General features: G+C 34.7%; 1 protein-coding gene and 1 pseudogene across 3 annotated transcripts in view; both read left to right on the top strand.

Annotated features, from left to right (window-relative positions):
• The first annotated feature begins 1,801 nt into the window (after nucleotides 1-1,801).
• NEDD1 (neural precursor cell expressed, developmentally down-regulated 1) overlaps nucleotides 1,802-18,303 on the top strand; it is a 43,240-nt gene continuing 26,738 nt past the window's right edge. Inside the window, exons 1-5 of one of the 3 annotated variants that reach the window (XM_006914588.3) lie at nucleotides 1,802-1,880; nucleotides 4,134-4,277; nucleotides 6,309-6,403; nucleotides 10,473-10,589; nucleotides 13,564-13,704. In XM_006914588.3, the coding sequence (XP_006914650.1) occupies nucleotides 4,142-4,277; nucleotides 6,309-6,403; nucleotides 10,473-10,589; nucleotides 13,564-13,704 (489 nt within the window). In that variant the 5' untranslated portion in view covers nucleotides 1,802-1,880; nucleotides 4,134-4,141. The other 2 variants (XM_006914586.3, XM_006914587.3) reach the window with 2 other exon arrangements.
• On the top strand, nucleotides 8,914-9,032 carry LOC112482001 (annotated as a pseudogene).

The following is an 18,303-nucleotide window of genomic DNA, read 5'->3' as shown; positions in this document are numbered from 1 at the left end:
TGTTTTCTATTTCTATTTAATTCTATTGTGATTGGATAACATATTGTGCAAGACTTATTCTTTTAAAATCTATTGAGACTTGTTTATGATAGGACTGTTCCAGAACCACATAAGTTTTGATGTGTTTGTGGCACCAGCAGAGAGCAAGGAGTGGAGGTTAATATTTGGGTCTTTATGCAGTGTTTTGGCTCTTGACTATATAGCATAATGATTTACAGCAAAGTCTCTGTAGTCTTATGGATCTGGGTTTAACTCCAGTTCCTACTGTTTCTGAACTGTGTGACTTTAGGCAAGTTACTTAACCTCTGTTTCTTCATATGTAAAGTGGGGACATAAAATAGTACATATGTATTTTCAGAAAGATAAAATTGTATATATATATATACATATATACTATGTATATATATATACATATATACTACATATATACATTGTGTATATATATATATACTATGTATGTACTCATTATATATATCATACCTATACATACATATGCATATAGTGCTTAATAAAGTATGTGTTCAATAGATATATATTATTATATTTGTTATATTATACAATATATAACACATATTTGATATGTAGTCATATAGTTTCATATATTGTAGCCTCAATTTTCCCATTAACTTTAAAATTTTAGAAATTTAGTTAACTGTCTTTTCCTTATTTGCCCTGCTTGTCTCTGTCCCTACTCCCTTACTCTATTTTCTCATTTCTCAACTTTTGGCCCCCATCCCTACAGAAATTTGATTTAATAACGTCAAGAACTGCAAACTATACAATTAAGGAAGTTGCTGCTTGCTATCTTTCTCCTTTTGAGGCTCCCCATCAATCTTTACAACTTGGCTAGAACTCCCATTTCTGCTCTGAAAAAAATTGCACTTTAATATTAGAGTTTTCCAGTTATTTGCAATATGGGCACAAATAACTGGGGCTTGAATACCTAGCTCAGAAACACATTTCAGATGTCCTTAGAGGACAGAATAATAATATTGTTTGTAGAAGAAATGCTCTATACTTATTATAAGTATTCTCAGCAAAATCGTCAATAGAACTTGTAATAGAGGCACAGGTAGAAGGAGCCTTTGAAAGCACCAGCTCCTTCTGCTGGTGCCTTTTCCACTTTGAGAAGCATCCCCTTCAAAAGAATTATCAACCAGATGCTGTTTGATGTTCCTGACTCAGCAGCATGATGTGGAAGAAATAGTATGGGTTTGAAGTCAGATAACTCAGATGCTTACACTTTGGTTTATTTTTTAGCCTTTCTGAGCTTGTTTCCTGGTTTTAAACCAGCTTGTGGTATTTATGTTCTCCACGGTTTCCTCTTCAGGAAAACCTATCCTACACCTACATCCACGTTCATTTCCCTTATTGTGGGCTTTCGTACATCATGTACCTTTCTTTTGAAACAATTGTTACAATTTCACTTTTTATTTAAGTATGTAATTATTTAACGTCCGCCTCCTATACTGGACTGTAAGCTCCATGGAGTTTGTACTCCCTGGCTAAACCCATCACTGTTCACCCTGGGTCTAGCATAGTGCCTGGCACACAGTAAGCAGTCAACAAATGAATGACAAAGGCGTAGATGCTTGTGGCCCGAGGGCTGTAGCTGGGGTGTGGAGGAAGCCGTCTAGATTCGCAGTTCCCGCCCTGGCACAGGGTAACAACCCCAGCGGAGGCTCCGCACTGCTCCAGGGTCAGCTGCAGAGCCGGGCCCAGCCAGCGATCCGGAGCCACTGCCTAGGGCAGCGCCTCACCACGTGACGCCACTCGGGGGTGGGACTTCCGGCCGCCGAAGTTTAACAATCCGGGCGGGAGCCGGAAGCACAGTGCTGGAGTGGGCTGTGAGGTGGCCCCCGGTGTACCGCGGCCGAGAGGTGAGGTTCCGGAGGGCCTGAGGTCAGAGGGTCATCGCCCACAGTGTTTTCGCGCATTCCGGAACTCCGCCTGCCTCCGGCCACCTCAGGGGGCGGGTCCGAGGTTCCGGGACTCTGCGCGCCCCTGCTGATCCCGTGCTCCGGACGGTTGCCGAGCAGGGGTGCAGTAGCGGGTCTGGCGCGGAAGTTGGAAGCAGCGGGCCAGGGGCGCGGACCTCTCTGCCAGCGACGACCTCCTGCCTGACCTGAGAGGTGGCCGGGTCAGCTGGGGTAGGTTGGTGGCGGCGCTGGGGGATGTGCTGCCTCTGAAAAGTTTGCAGCTTCTCCACAGTTTGCCTCCTTTTGTAAACCTCTCTAATGGGACTCGTTTAGTAGGCGCTTAAATGCATTTTACAAGATAACCCCAGCTGAGCAAGTCTCCTGTAAGTAAAATGCATTTTTGGTCATTGAAAGTTGAAAAACTTTTATTTGTTTAAACTAATTGTCGTTGAGTCGTTTCATGTAGCTGTTATCTGTAAATCCGGGGATGGCAGTCTATTACCGCCTTGTGTCCTGATACTCACTTTCCCTAAAACCCACTTTGAAAGGCTGATGTAGTCCATCTCCCTCAAATGTGCTCAGTTCTCAGAAGACAGGTAGGTGGGCAGATGGTCCCCGTCCCCTCTCCACTTTCAGAGATGGAAACATACATTAAATGACTTGGCCAAAGTCACTGTCACTTAACTCTTGGGCATTTATTTCGAACCTACTTTTTCTGAGCCCTAGCTTAAGTGATCTTTCCACTACAGTATACCACACCGCTCAACAGGAATGATGTATAGTAATAGTGAAGACACCTTTCAGTTGTGTTTACTGGATTTAGAGATTGCCTTTCCAGCACTTTATTCCTTCAGTAGGGAACCAGAAGGGCACATGTTACCACATGTTAAAGCACCAAATCCAGATACTATGTCTACATTGCAACAGATAACTGTAACGGTTTATAGTAGCAATGTATTTATGTGATGAATGAAGTATAATGAATCACGAGTGACTTTTCTAATTAAAATGTTTTAGCCTTTTTATAAATCCATTAAAAAAATTTTTTTTTTGTCTCTCGAGAATCAAAGGGTCCTGTAGTTATCCCTCTAGTCCTTTGAAATAGGGTATACTGGACATAATTGTGTTGTTTTGTTGATGACTTGGGAACCTGTCTGTGACATCACTAATGCTGTACTGTACTCTTGCACTGTTCAGGAAGGTATGGAGGATTTATTTCTAGGTCCCCTTCCCTTCCCTCCCATGTGTTTTGGAGTATTTTTTTTGACCTGTCATTCATTACTATTTACTGCCCTTTAAAGTGTCTTCCTAGAACACCTTCCTTGCTTTCTGCCTTCTAGATTACTTTAATTTGTAAAATCACTGTCAGACTTATGTTTGAACTGTATATACTGTGAATAAATAATATGAGTGAGGGCATTGTAGACCAAGAATTGGTATACAGACTTAGTGACATCTCCTTTGGCTGTATTTGCTAATTTTGGAATTACTTGGGAGAACTGGAGTAACTGAATTCTGATCTGCAGAAGTGCTACAGTTTATCATACATTTTAAAAAACATTAAGAGATTACCTATCCAATACTTATCTGTGAGTACCTACTGTGTGCCAGGAATGTTTCAAGACTGGTGGTAAACAAGACAAAATCTCAGGATCTTTGTTTTGTTCATGCTAGGGGTGAGTAAAATAATTGCAGATAGAAGTGCCATGAAAAAAAAAATGAAACAGGATAATGGGATAAGGGCAGCTGGTATGGGGCTGCTTTAGCCTTGGTGATCAGAGTAGGCTTTTCTGAGGAGGAGATATTTGAACTGAGACTGGAATAATGTGAAGGAGATGACCAAGGGAAATCTAGGAAAAGAACATTCCAGGCAGAGGGGGCCCGCAAATGGAAATCGTGGAAGCAAGAACGAAGGCCTGAGTCTAGTGGCCCCAAGGAAGAGAAGTCGGAGAGTTACACCTGGGCTGGTTCTGTAAGGCATGATAAGGAGGTCAGATTTCATTATAATATCTGTGGCGAACCATGGGAAAGTTTGACTAAGAATGATCTGGTTCACATTTTAGAAAGATCACTCCAACTACTTTGTGGTAAGCACACTCTGGAGCAAAAGTGGACAAGTAGCGCCACTTGTTTTAGCTTAGATGCTTCATTTTAACTTTCTTTTTTTTGGTCTGTCCTTAATTTTTTAAATATACTGTGTTAAACTATTTGCAGGTGCAGTCATGCAGGAAAACCTCAGATTTGCTTCATCAGGAGATGATATTAAAATATGGGATGCTTCATCTATGACATTGGTGGATAAATTCAACCCACACACATCACCACATGGAATCAGCTCAGTGTGTTGGAGCAGCAATAGTATCCTTTAAAAAACAAAACAAAACACTTTTTCGTTAGGTTAAACAACCTAACAAAAGTTCCAGTATCAATGGAACTTTTGCATGCAACCCATGAGAAATATATTTTGCATGGCTATGAAAGCTAGATAAAAAGAAACAAGAGTTTTATTAACAGTATGTCATGAATGCACATTAATATTCTCTGTCGATTTCTAAAAATTTTAATTGTAGCCCATTACATTGAAAAATACTGAAATTAATATGTAAATATAAATGACTAGATCCAGACCATAGAATTAGTTTTGTTATCAAAAGTTTATTATTGAATCAAATGGGAAAAGATAGGTAATGGTGGGATTTTGGAGTGAGTTTTTGCATCTACATTTGTATATTTGTGGATCTGGTTTGAAAATTAAAGACAGAAAGGCAGAAGCAAAGGTTGGGTGAGGAGATACAAATTAAAATTGCCCAACATTCCCATCTTATTGATGTACTCTCATATTTCTCTTCCTTTCTATAATGAAAATAGTCTTATTTCCCAAACAGGCAAATCATAGTGAATTTTCCTAAGCTTTTTAGGTTTCTGATTCATACCCTCCCTGTTTTCATTTTCTCCTTCCTATGTGTGGATAGAATAAATGAGGCAGTGAAACTTGTAAATCAGGATTTCACAGCCTCATACTGTTGACGTTTTGTCTTTGCCACATAATTCTTTGTTATGGGGGCTGTCCTGTGCATTAGAGGATGTTTAGGAGCCTTTCTGGCCTCTACCCACCAGATGCCAGTAGCCCCGAGTTGAGAACCATAGCTATAAAGAAAGTACTCATCACTTTTTATATAAATGTGTTCTATATACTTGGTATGCTAGAAATTATTCTTTTGTGGAACTTCTACAGTATTTCTTAAGTAACATTAGATTTTAATACTTCTGACATCAATGATGAAAGTAGCAAAGCATTAAAGTATGACTGATTCATGAACAAAAGTATTAGAAGTTTCCATGTCCAACCTAATTATTCTTGCAAATATGTAGCAAAAATGAATTTTCTTATTGAATTAAATTTACCTTTTTATCATTCCTTGATTTTGTTTTATAGTAGCAAAATAAATTACCTTGGTACTCTATTAATCAAACTCATTGTGAAATGACTACATTTTTTAAAAAATCACAATCCATGGCCTGTTTAGAAAATATTTGAATGTTTTGCAAATCATCCAAAAGGAATGCAGTTAGAACTGCTTGTTAAAGCATTGATTTAAACTTCTGATATTTTAATTCGTTAGGACTCTCAAAATCAGACTCTTATTTTTGGTTATGTTACTGTATTTTATCATTTTAGTTTTAAAATACCTACCTTACATTATTTTGTGTTTACTGATTGTTCTACTTATAATTTATGTCAAGGTAAATATAATTTTAAATTAATTTAAATTTTAAAATAATTTAAAATTAAATTTTAAATAATTTAAATTTAATATAAACCGTAACAAATTGTTGCTATTTAACCACATTTCTTTATATTTCTATATTATAATGTTTATTAATACATTTAAGATTGAAGCATTCTATCAGAAAAATTCTAGTTTTGAGAAAATATCAGGTTTTATTTTTTTAGTGGACAAATAAGAGACTAATGCGGATATTTGCTTCCTAGCTTAAATGGGTAGCAAGCACCCTGTAAATAAATAACTATCTTGAACAGTGTTTATAGATGAAAAAGCTGATTGATATTTGCTGATGTTGCTTTTATCATGCTCCCATTCTTGAAGGATAAAATTAGACCTTCTGGCCTATGCTTTGAAAGTGGAGTAGTATTTCACATGTGTCACATAGCTTTCAAGCGATAGCAAAGCCAGAAAGGATAGTTCTCGTCTTAGTAATTAGTAACCTGAGCCATTTTCGAAAGCTAATGTATAACTGTGTTCATTTGCTTTTCTTCTTAGGTTGATGTGCTTGCTTTTATCTTCACAATTCTTATATTAATAGTCTTATATTAATAGTGCTAGAGATGCTCATGGATTGTTTTATGCTCCATAACTCTTTATTTAGATAACTTTCTAGTGACAGCATCTTCCAGTGGTGACAAAATTGTTGTTTCAAGTTGCAAATGTAAACCTGTTCCACTTTTAGAGCTTGGTGAAGGGGTGAGTGATTTTTTAAAAAAACTTTAAAAAAAATCTTTGTTCTACTTGGGTCGTTAATGCTTATTTTTTATGGTGCTTGCAACTAAATGTAAAGGTATTTAAAAACATTCTTAACCTAAGGTCAAAATTATACAGTAACACTTACAGGTGAGACAGGTACTGAAACATCTTTAGGTAAAATAATACTGGATCCTGGGAGAGTAATCAAGGACTTAGATTTTGTCAACTAGGCACTTGCTTTTTCCATTTTCTGTCTATGAAAGGTTCCCTGGTATGGCTGCCTTTTTTAGGACCAAGGTTCACTTAGGTCAAGAGGTTGACTTGACTATAGAGCCCTGATGATGTAGCTGTGCCCTCACTGATGTTGGGCTCAGGAGCATCAGCTAAAGACATCTCTTTTGCTTTTGCTTTTGTTCACCTCATACTGAGGGACCTGCCTGAGCCTCTCCAAACTCTCCTGGAACAGGATGGCTTTGTCAAAATAAGCTTTGGTCCCAGAGCATTTTAATGTAGAGTTCCCTGTATATTGTTTTCTTATTCTTTTGTTTTGTAAATTAATCTCTTTGATTCAGGATAATGCTGACTTCCTCATTTCCAGTCACACTCCTTGAAAGCTATTTCTTTTTTAAATAAGATAAAGTCTAAGTAAAAAGGTAGTCAGTAGCTTGTTCTTTTTTTAAGTTTCAAAGTTTTCATAGCAGACAATTCAATCATTATGAATTGTCTTAATTTTATCCACTGGAGTAGGTCAGGTAGCCCAATTAGAACACAGTAGGACATAGAATCTAAAAGCTCATCTAACTTAAAAAGGACTTTTGATTTCTGTCAGTCCTTTCCTAAAGCTATCTGGTGGGATCGATCCAATCCCGTTAGAGAGAATGTCTGCTGAGAGTAGAAATGGAGTTTGAGACACGCTCCCTGTTCAGGCTCAGTTAAGTAAAACTGAGGCAGAGAGTGTCCCTGGTTGAAAGAAGTCAAAGTGTACTCTTCAGAAGCAGGCAAAAATATCTTAGTCGTCTTTGGAAATTTAAATTTTGTCAAAGGTGGTCAACAAACATTTGCTTATTTAACTATAAACATCAAAACAATTTTGATTCCACCTCCACCACAATATGTATTGTGCTACTTTTATGCATTATGCCTTAGAACCAGTTTGGGACCGGACCTTTTTTGTTGTTTCATTAAAGTCGCAAAAGAACAGATGATATTCACAAATGTGACACAATTTTAAGGATTTTGTGATTATTCCATATCAGTTGCTATAGTTAATTTCTTTTCCCGCAGGTAAGAAATCACATCAGAATGCAGGTGGATGGAAGTGAGGTTATTATAGTTAAAATTTGAATCTGCTTTAATTTACTTACAAAAATATTGTGCAAACATTGCTTTTGTAGCCTTGATTGGTAATTTCTTGTAAGATATTATTGTGTTGATAACCTTTGCTTTGTAGGATCTAAGTCTTTTTACTAATGTGTCATATGAGATATTAGACCTTTCCAACATGGGAAGATAAGATTCTGTTTTACTCTAACATTATTTTTAGAGTAGAACTTTAAGTTCATATTTATTTTCTTTGATGTTCTGTTTTACTTCTTTTAAAGTAGGCTGTTTGGTATTAAGTTTTATAATGTATATGATAGGCTACTATATAACCTAGAAATTTGACCAGCTCTTAATTTTGGATTTTGAAAACTGCACCCATTGCTTATGTCTTGGGGAACAGGATTTTTATAATAATCATATGGTTTTTATTAATTATTTAAGTTCACTTGCTACGTTAAAACTATATTAACATAAAAAAAGTCTTCTATCATTAGGATAAGCCAGCTATAAATACAGCTTTTGTTCTGAGCCCTTAAGATTAATTTGAGTTGTTTTTGACAGTTAGAATCCTAATATATTGATCTTTGATGGACACCATTCTTGTCTGTTTTCTTTAAAGGTTATTTTTATAGCTTTTAGCAAACTGTCCAGATTCTAAATTTTATTGGTCTGTTTAGACCAAAGTCAGTTCCCAGCATTGGATCCTTTAGGAGAACTATACCAACTATACTGAAACATTGATGCAGTGCGCTCCTGATATTTTTATATGTGTTAGTAATTTTGAACCCTTTGTCAAAATTTGAGAGCTGTAAGAAACCTTAGGGACAGGGGGTCATCTGTACCCTTTTAAGAACCTAGATGTTTTTGAGATGCATGGACTCTTCAATGTAGGAACAGTAGATCTAGACTTCATCTCTCATTTCTCAGATGAAGAAACAGGCTCAGAAAGATAAGGTGACTTACCTAAATGTACATAATTTGTCTTTGGAATTTATTTCTGTTTTTTTTTTTCCCCCCATGGCATTCAACTGGAGATGAACAATTAATATAAGTACATAGCATACCTGAAGATTAAATATGAAAAAAAAAAAAATACAACATTTGTGTTCTGTGTTGTAGCATAGTTGTGGATGGGTACTACCAGATAGATGACATTCATAGATAATCATTATGAAAAAAACTCAATTGTCTACGGCCATGCCACTCTGAACAAGCCCAATCCCGTCTGGTCTCGGAAGCTAAACAGGATCGGGCCTGGTTAGTACTTGGACGGGAGACCACCTAGGAAGACCAGGTGCTGTAGGCATAAAAAATAAGAAATAAGGGATTGTAAGCTGACAAGGTCCTTGTAATCTGTGAGGTCAACTAAGCATTGCCTCACCTAAAAAAAAAACCCACAAAAACCACAAAAAAACCCAAAAAACTCGATAAGCTCTATACTTTTAGCCATTTATTTCATAAATATTTATTGAACATAGATATATTCTTTGCTCTAATGAAACTGACATTCTGGTGGAAGTCAGACAAACTAGTAAACGGAATACCCAAATAGTGATAAGTTATGCAGACAACTAAAATGAGATACCTAGATAACAAGTTACATTAGATAGCCAAGAGACATCTCCTGAAGAGGTGGCATTTAAGTTGCTATCTGTTGACCAGAAGAAGCCATTCAGTCAAGGTTCAGGGAATTTAACTTTCCAGGCAAGGACAGCTGTGTAGAAGCCTTGAGACAAATAGAGAGTCATTATGTTTAAGGAATGTAAGAAGGTCAATGTGGCTGGAAAATTAGTGTGTGAGGAAGAAAATGGTGACAGATGAGGTGGGAAGGGGCGGATGAATGGGGCTTTGAAAGCTGGTTAATGAGTTTGGAATTTATTCTGAGGCTGATTAGAAGCCATTGATTTTTAAATGAGAAAGACAGGATCTGATTCACATTTTATAAAGGTCACCTTACTTGTGGAGCATGGAATGTTAGGGAGGTAGAAGTGGAAGGAGGACAACCAGTTAGGAGGCTGCTGTTGTGGTTTGGCAAGATTTGGATTAGGGTGCAAGAAGTAGTGACAGATAAAGGAGGGCCCGTATGAGATTTATTTTAGTATTGGAGTTTAGAGAATTCATGATAGATTCGGGGAAAGGAGAATGAGGAATCTAAGGTAATTCTGGATTTTTATCTTGAGAAACTGGATGGGCAGTGTCTTTACAAACATGAGGAAGAGTATAGAGTCAAGTTCTGATGACTTGATGTTTGAGACTTGGGCTTCTTAGGGGAAATTTGCTATGAGACTTTGGGAAACTATTTGTCCTATTTACAAGACTTTCTCCATCTGTAAAATGAAGGGTTTAGACATCTTTTAAAGTTCTCTCTATCTTTAAGGTTTTCTGAGCTGTGGGTTGATTCTAAGGTATTCTGTGGAAGTTGCAAGAGCAGGTTTATTAAGGGGAGATGTTAAGGGCAAGCCTTGATGGGAGGCCAGGATTTGCTGATGTTTCCTCAGCTTCCTCTGTCACCTCTGTTCTATGGAAGAGAACACAACTCTGGTTGATTTCCTTGAAGCCTTTTTGAACTCCTTACAAGCTGTTGGTTCCATGTGGAAGATGATGAGAGGCGAATCTTTAGTATAAGTATTTGAATGTTGTTAGCATTTAATTCAACAAATATTTATCAAGTACCTTAAGTGTTGGATGAGACTTGAAAGTCATGTCTGGTCTCTTAAATTAAGGTAACTCTTTTTTTCTTTAATAGCAAAAGCAGACATGTGTCAGTTTAAATTCCACATCTATGTATTTGGTAAGCGGAGGCCTAAATAACACTGTCAATATTTGGGATTTAAAATCAAAAAGAGTTCATCGATCTCTTAAGGTAAGCAGCTTTTTTCTTTTAATCCTTACAGAAATGGATATCTCACAGTGTGTTTAGTTCCCAAACTTTGCTTTTAATTTTGAACTTTTATGATAAAAATAAGATGCTTTAGTATTAAGTGAGATTTGTTAGGGGAAATAAAGATGCCATTTAGCCAGAAACATATTTTTTTTGTCTACTTTTTCCTCCATGTATGTCATTAATGCATATTATTGGTGTTTAAAACATTTTTCCCCCACTTAGTTCTACTTTTGTTTTAATGAACCACCTCACATTTTCTGAAGTATGGTTTATTGTCAGCAGAGATGTTTTTTCAAGGCACTGTGAAAAAATGAGAGTAGTTTTGGGAAGATAGTACTCTATCTGATAGTCAGAGTTGTGGATTTGGCTTCTTAGTTGTCTAGTATATTTGTGTATGTATTTTCATCTTGGTAATGAAATAGTTTTTAAAATAATTTACTGTTTATAATTAGTGTTTCTTTAAATAGTTAGTTTTTGTAGTTTCAGAAAATAAAAATGTCACACAGAACCTTCTGGGTTATGAAGGTTTTTTTTTTTTTTTAATTGTGCTTTTCACTATCGTGTTCTTTTGATATTTGGAAGTCCACATTTATTTTTAATTTTTACATGACTTAAAGAAGTTTTAATATGGAAAATTTTAAACATTTATTTGTACACATACATATATACACACATGTATTCATCATATCTTACTTCAGTGATGATCAGCTCATAGATAATATGTTTTATCTATGCTCTCATCTACTTCAAATCCTCATACCCTCAGATTATTTTGAAGCAAATACCGGATATCATTATCATCTTGTAATATACCTTAATGTCATTGAGTTAATTCTAATTAGGGAAATGGTATATAGAAGAATGGTTTTCTCTTAGCTAAATTGAAATATAATCCTGTAATTACTGTTTAAAATATTACCTTTGGAAGTTCATTATTTTATGTATTAGCTAAACTTTGAAGAGGCTTACGAAAAATTGAAAAATTGCCAATAATGAAAATCATTCATTTTTATTGAATTCTTTGATATGCCAGTCACTTGTGCTTGACATATGTTTATCTGTTTATCTCAACAACTCTGTGAAGCACGTACTACTATTCTTATGTACAAGTGGAGAAACTCAGGCTCATAAATGTTAAAGAACTTTTTCAGCAGTCAAACAACTAGTAATGACAAAGATGAGATGCAAACTCAGATGTTATTCATTGTTTAATCTTTTAAATTATTCAGCAATTGAATAAAAGTTATTTAGAGGGATATACTTATTATGAACAGGGAACATTTTACAAAATTGAGAAGAGTTTAGAAGTCTATGACCCGTTTTGTCACATATTGTCACACAATTTAGGAGCATCACTTACCCCCTCCCCCCATCCCTCTTTACTGCATGGCAAAAATTCTACTAATTTCTCTATCCTCAGCTTTCAAATTATTCTCAGTAGTTTTTTCTCTTATTGTTTGAAACTCTTTGAATACTTTATTCCTTCATTCATTAAATTAACAAGTACTTGACTGACTAATTGTAATAGTGGGAAATCTAATCTTTCACATTCGGATCCCTCCTCTGCAGTGTTTTTCTGGTAACAGCACAATTTTTGGCACTGAGTGACATATTTTCCACAGTTGAAAAAACATACCTGCTTCTTTACAGAGTCATAGAAATTGTAGTGCACCTCATATTCTTAATTTCCCAAATGGAAACAATGCGCTAAATGTCTACTCTTTCTTTTTTTCTTCTCATCAAACATTTTTTACTCAGGGTAGCAGTTGTTTCTTTGAATCAGCAAAGGAATAAAATGTAAAGGCACCTCCAAACATGCTTGAAGGACCATTTGGAAAAGCTGTAATATAAGTGGAATAGTATAGTTACTATTCTTGATATTTAATTAATTATTAGATGCAAAAGTTAATTTATATTAAGATGCGATACTAGACTGTTAAAAACTATACCCCTGATCCTGATCACTTGTCTATGTTCCTACTAGATAGCTCTAAATTGATGTTGGAAAGCATAGTCCTTGTGAACTCAGTTTGTTTGAAAACAGTTTTATTTCCTCAAAGTGGATTCCCCTTCGGATGTTGGAGACAGCCTAGGAGAAGGAAGCAAACATGCTTTGGAGTTTGTTATGGAATTGAATCCTGGTACCACTACTTAGCAGTTATGTGGGCTTGCACGGGTTTCTTAACCTTTCTGTGTCTCATTTAGTTAACTCATCTATAATATGGAAAAATGACCTTGCCTTCAGGATTGTTCTAAGGATTAATAATTATAATAATAATAATATATAAAGCTCCCAGCATTCATAGGTATTCAGTAAATAGAAGCAGCTGCTATCATCTCTCAGGCATACCTTGCTCATTCTGGCTTCAGGGCTTTTGTTTTTTGCTCTACTTTGTGGTGTCTGATTTCTTTCCCCTTTCCCTAACTTATCTCATATCCTTTCTTTAAGGTTAAACTCAAGCTTTATGTCTTCCATAAAGCTTCCTCTGTCAGCTCACTTCACAAGGATGCCTCTTTCTCTTTCCTTTTGACACTTTGCCTCTACCACTCATTTAGCATTCATTCTGCTGTTTTCGTGTTAACTTAAATGTCCCATCTTCTCAATTGAACAGTAATACTCTCAAGGGCAAGGGACTCTCATAATAATCAACTTGCAATAAATGTTACATGTCAGTGGAAGTGAATTCTTTAAGGTAGACATAATGCCATAAAGAAATTACCTTTCCTTTCTGTCTCTTGTTTCTGAGTGCCTGATCATTATTATAGTTGTGAAAAATAGATCTCAGTTCCCTGAGAAGATTTGGTGTTGATCAGATTGTTTCTTACTTATGTGAGTTTTTAAATGTTATTTGAGGAAAACGTTAAAGCAAATATTAGGTTGACAAATAGATAATATTTATAAAACTTTAAATTTAGAAAAATGTGAAAATTTTTCATTTTTTTTTCCTTTCAGGATCATAAAGATGAAGTAACTTGTGTAACATATAATTGGAACGATTGCTACATTGCTTCTGGATCTCTCAGTGGTGAAATTATTTTGCACAGTGTAACCACTAATTTATCAAGTACTCCTTTTGGTCATGGTAGTAACCAGGTACAGTATGGGTTTTTTCAAAATAAAGTTGTTAAGATAGATTTTTTTTAATATAAGACAAGGAATTTAAGCTTTTAAAATTAAGTATTTTAAATTTGCATTTAGTTTGCTTGAAAACACAGCTAGCTACTTTTTAATGGTAGTGTTTTAAAATGTTCAAATAACAAGCTAATTTATACTAGATTATAGTGCTTACTTGAATTCAGTTAGGCCATTGAGTAGTCACATGCTCCTAGAATATAACTATATATAACAAAAACAAATAGCGTTAATAGGTTAAGCCCAAAACATGGATATTAATCTTTTTGTGATATTGCAGTTATAGGAATATTGCATAGCTCAGACCGTGTCAGATATGTTCATGAATAGGCCGGTGGACATAGAGTGGTTGAGTGTGTTTAGGTGCAGAGTGAATTGAGTTTTGTTTTTTGTTTAAGTATATGATAGTTAATGTATCACACTTATTCATGTATTTCAGGTTAATACAGGAATATTTAGGGAAACTTTTTATAAAGGAAACCAGTCACATTTTTTCTTTATAAAAATTAGTTTATAAAATTCTTAAAAAAATAAATTTAGTTTCTCAAGAAATGTAATTCTTGTCTAACTTTCTATGAAATTCTCCACAGAAATTTCCAATGAGGTATCTTACTTTAATCCTTACTTTTTATTGTAATCATTTTGGCCATAATTACTATTAGATAAAAGATGGGGGAGCTCCTCGCTTTTGAAAAGCACTTTTTAAAATTATTATTTGAATAGTATATATATAATGTTTCAGGAAAATTTAATGGATATTAAAAATGCATAGAAGAGTCTTTTCAAGTTTCATATATATTGGGAATAAAAACGATATACATAATATAAATGATATACATATAAATAGGTGATTGATGTAAAACAATGTTATGGTGATTCAGAACAGTGAGAGAAAACTGGAAACAAAATAAGGAAAATTGAAAGAAGGATTTCAACTTGGTCTAAGGCTTGACTTTTTGTTCTTACTGCAATATAAACTGGCCTGTTTGCCAGTTACTTGATTCTAACTTGTATTAGGGTTAACTCTACATTTCCACACTATAGTTGGAACCATATCTTCTTTTCTTTGTCTTTAACCATTGCCCAAATTTGTGCCTTACATGAAAAAAGGTCCTCCATTAATGTGAATGGATGATTATATTTAATTTTAATAGGCTACTATAGAACTTTGGGAGAAGGATGTTTTATATGGAAGAAATCTCAAGAACAAAAATAAGGAACAGAAGGTGCATGGGTTTTATTAGGGCCAGTGTGAGAAAAGATTGGAAAGATATGCATGAACATAATGTCGATGTGGGACTTTGAATGCCAGACCAAAGATTTGGCTTTTGTTTTGGTAGGCATTTAGGGAACTAATCAAAGTTTTTGTTTAGTTGAATGTCAGAATGATAGAATCCTTGAACTGGAAAAAAGCCTTTAGAGATAATCTCGCTTTCTGCATTGTGGATGAGGATAACTGATTTGCCACCGAGAATGTATTAATATTGTCATACATGTAGGAAGCAATATTTTGTTTTTGTGATTCTTTTTGGTTATTTGTATTTTGATAATGGAGACATAAAGCCTAAGCCCTTAGATGTTGGAATCATTGTGAAAACTCTTACCTAGTATTCAGATTTCTTGCTATGTAAGGAAATAGACTAATTTCTAATTTTATTTCTTTTTTCCTTTTTTTTTTTTTGTATATTAGAGGCATGACAAATTTAGATTTGTAAATTCCTGGCTGACTTTTCAGTAACACAAAAAGTAGGACAGATAACTACCATGTGTATTCTTATGTTTCAGTTTTTATTGTATCTTGCTAAAGAGTTTTCTTATTAAAACCAGGTATGAAGGAATAATCCTGAAAACATTTGGTTTAGTTATTGCTCTTGGCCTTATGTGTAAAATGTTTAAATTTTTAAAATTGACATATAGCTTACACATAATAAAGTACATATATCTTAAGTGTAGAGCCAGATAAATTTTTATATATACAAATATTTGTGTAACTACTACCAAAATCAAGATAGAGAACATTTCCAGCACGCTGGAAGACTCCTTCTTAACCCTTTCCAGTCACTACCTCATATTTCCTAAGAGAGTTTACGTGTTTGGTTCCTTTTAGTCTTTATTGTTTGCTTTGTTGCATGGAATAGTAGTAGTTCATACTGCTTTACTACTGCCTAGTTAGTGTTCCAGTATATGGATGTGACACTGTCCATCTTATCGATCATGGACATGAGTTGTTTCTAGTTTTTAGCTGTTATGATAAAGCTACTGAAGCTGCTGTGAATACTTTTGTGCAAGTATTTTTGTGGATGGATGTTTTTGTCTTCAGTCAGGGAATCACTAGGTCTTAGGGTAACAGATTTTACTTTTTAAAAAATTGTGCAAAAGTTTTCTAAAGAGCTTGTGCCATTTTATACTTTTCTAAAGTGCTTGTGCCATTTTATACTCCAGTTGTTCCACTAATACAAAGTATTGTCTATCTTATTAATTTCAGCCACTTTGATGGTTATATAGTGGTGCTTATTATGGTTTAATTTGCATTTCTCTGTGTTGAATGACTTGAGTGCATTTTCATACACCTTTTGTGAAGTGACCAAGTTTCTTCCTCTTTTTTTTGTATTGGGTTATTTGTATTATTCTGGTTGATTTGTATAAAGTTAATATATAGTCGAGATGGAGTCATTTTTTGGATATGCATATTGCATATACTTTTTAACCTACAGCTCTCCTTTTTACTCTCTTAAAGCCTTTTTTTTAAATGAACAGAAGTCCTTAAATTTAATGAAATCTAGTCTAGCATATCATTTTTTTTAAAGGATGCTGGTTTTTTTTGTGTGTGTGTGTCCTCTTGAAGAATCTCTCATGCCCCAAGATCTTAAAAATAATATTCTTCGTTTTCTTTTAGATAAAGCTTTGTTTTACTTGTCTTATTTATATCTATTATGATCCATTTCAAATTTATTTTTTGTGTATGGTATGAGATAGGATTCAACTTTCATACTGGTGTATAATTAGGCCAGCATTATATGTTGCAAATACCATGCTATTGCCAATGGGGTGAGCGTAGGTGGTGAGAGGGTTTGGCGAGCATTCCAGATAGAGGTTATCACTTTCCTAGAATCCTTACTACCATTTATTGTGTTTCAAGCACTGTGATCATTGCTTTGTATTACATTTTGTTGTTTAATCTTTGCTACTTGCTTGTGAGGTGCATGTTATTCTCATTTTACAAGTGAGAAAACAGATTCCAGGGCTTTGAGGTCCTAAGACTCTTACCTGTTTTGAATAGCTGTAGCATTGTTTCTTTTGGGATCTTTCTAGCTCAGGAGCAGCTGAATGTATAAGGATTTGAGGGTCCAAAGCTTCTGGAAATTTTACAGTATTCTCTTGTCACTTTGTGTAGGAGTCCAAAATTCTTATCTCATCTTCATGTTAAAAATTTTTCTTTTAAGATTCTAGATGATAGATAGGTTGCTGTGTGGTTGATTTTCAAAGGATTTTCATTGATTAATAAAAAATTAATAGCATAGTAAAACTGAAATTATCTCTACTTTAGGAAAACAGTAATGGTCAAAGCTTATCTCTACGCAAGGTCAGATTAACCGGAACCTGAGATTTTCATGTGCTGCTGCCACCTGCTAGGGCAGTTGGGATTTCTATAGGATCTTTTGGTATAGTTTTACATTGCAATTCAGTCCTGCATTTATTTGTAAAGCTAGCTGTGTGAACCTGGCCTATTTACTTAACTCTCAAGCTTTCTTTTCCTTATCTGTCAAGTGAGAATGAGAATATACTTTCAACTAGTTTTTTTGGGTTTGTTGTTGTTGTTGTTTTTTAAGGATCAGACGAGATGCTGAATACATTGTTCAGCATAGTTCCTAATATTTGGTAAGAGATCGATGAACTTTATTGTGAACTTTGAATGAATAAATACATTAATTCATTAAAAAAGCTGTTGTGATTTACTTTCCCAAACTGGTTTGAACATCTTTAGGTTTAATGCATACCCTCTGAACCCCTGGAGCGGGGTATCATATTTCTTGTTTTGGACCAACTTAGAATAAGGAGAGCATTAAAGAAGGTGAAGGAATTGAACTGGAGTGTTAATTTTTTTCCCTTTCCCTGGAACAAATGTTTATATATTTTTTGTATTCCATATTATTTTATTTTCCTCTGTACTATTAAAACAGTGTACAGGCTAAGAAATAGCAGTTGGCCCCTGTGCACGTAAGTATGCAGTCTCAATTTTCTTAGTGAAGAAAGTCATCGTTTTCATGATTCTTTATGCTTCAGTTTCCCCTTTTCTGGCAGTGTGATTGAAGTCTTTGGAGTGTTTTTTTTTTAATTAGTTTTTTTGCTGTGGCTTATTTTATGTATTGTTGACCAAACCATACGATTGCTAATTGATCATTCATTAAAATTTTTTAAAAGATTTCTCAAAATTCATTTAATATTTCAAATGTATTAAATATTCATTCCTTAAATTTAAACAATATTCGAAAAAATTTCAAGTTGTCAAAAAATTGACACAATTGAATTCAAATATACTGTTACCCAACCCAATTTCTG

The sequence above is a fragment of the Pteropus alecto genome, unplaced genomic scaffold, assembly GCF_000325575.1.
Source record: "Pteropus alecto unplaced genomic scaffold, ASM32557v1 scaffold94, whole genome shotgun sequence".
In the NCBI taxonomy this organism is placed as follows: Eukaryota; Metazoa; Chordata; class Mammalia; order Chiroptera; family Pteropodidae; genus Pteropus; species Pteropus alecto.
This window is presented reverse-complemented; position numbering and strand designations above follow the sequence as displayed.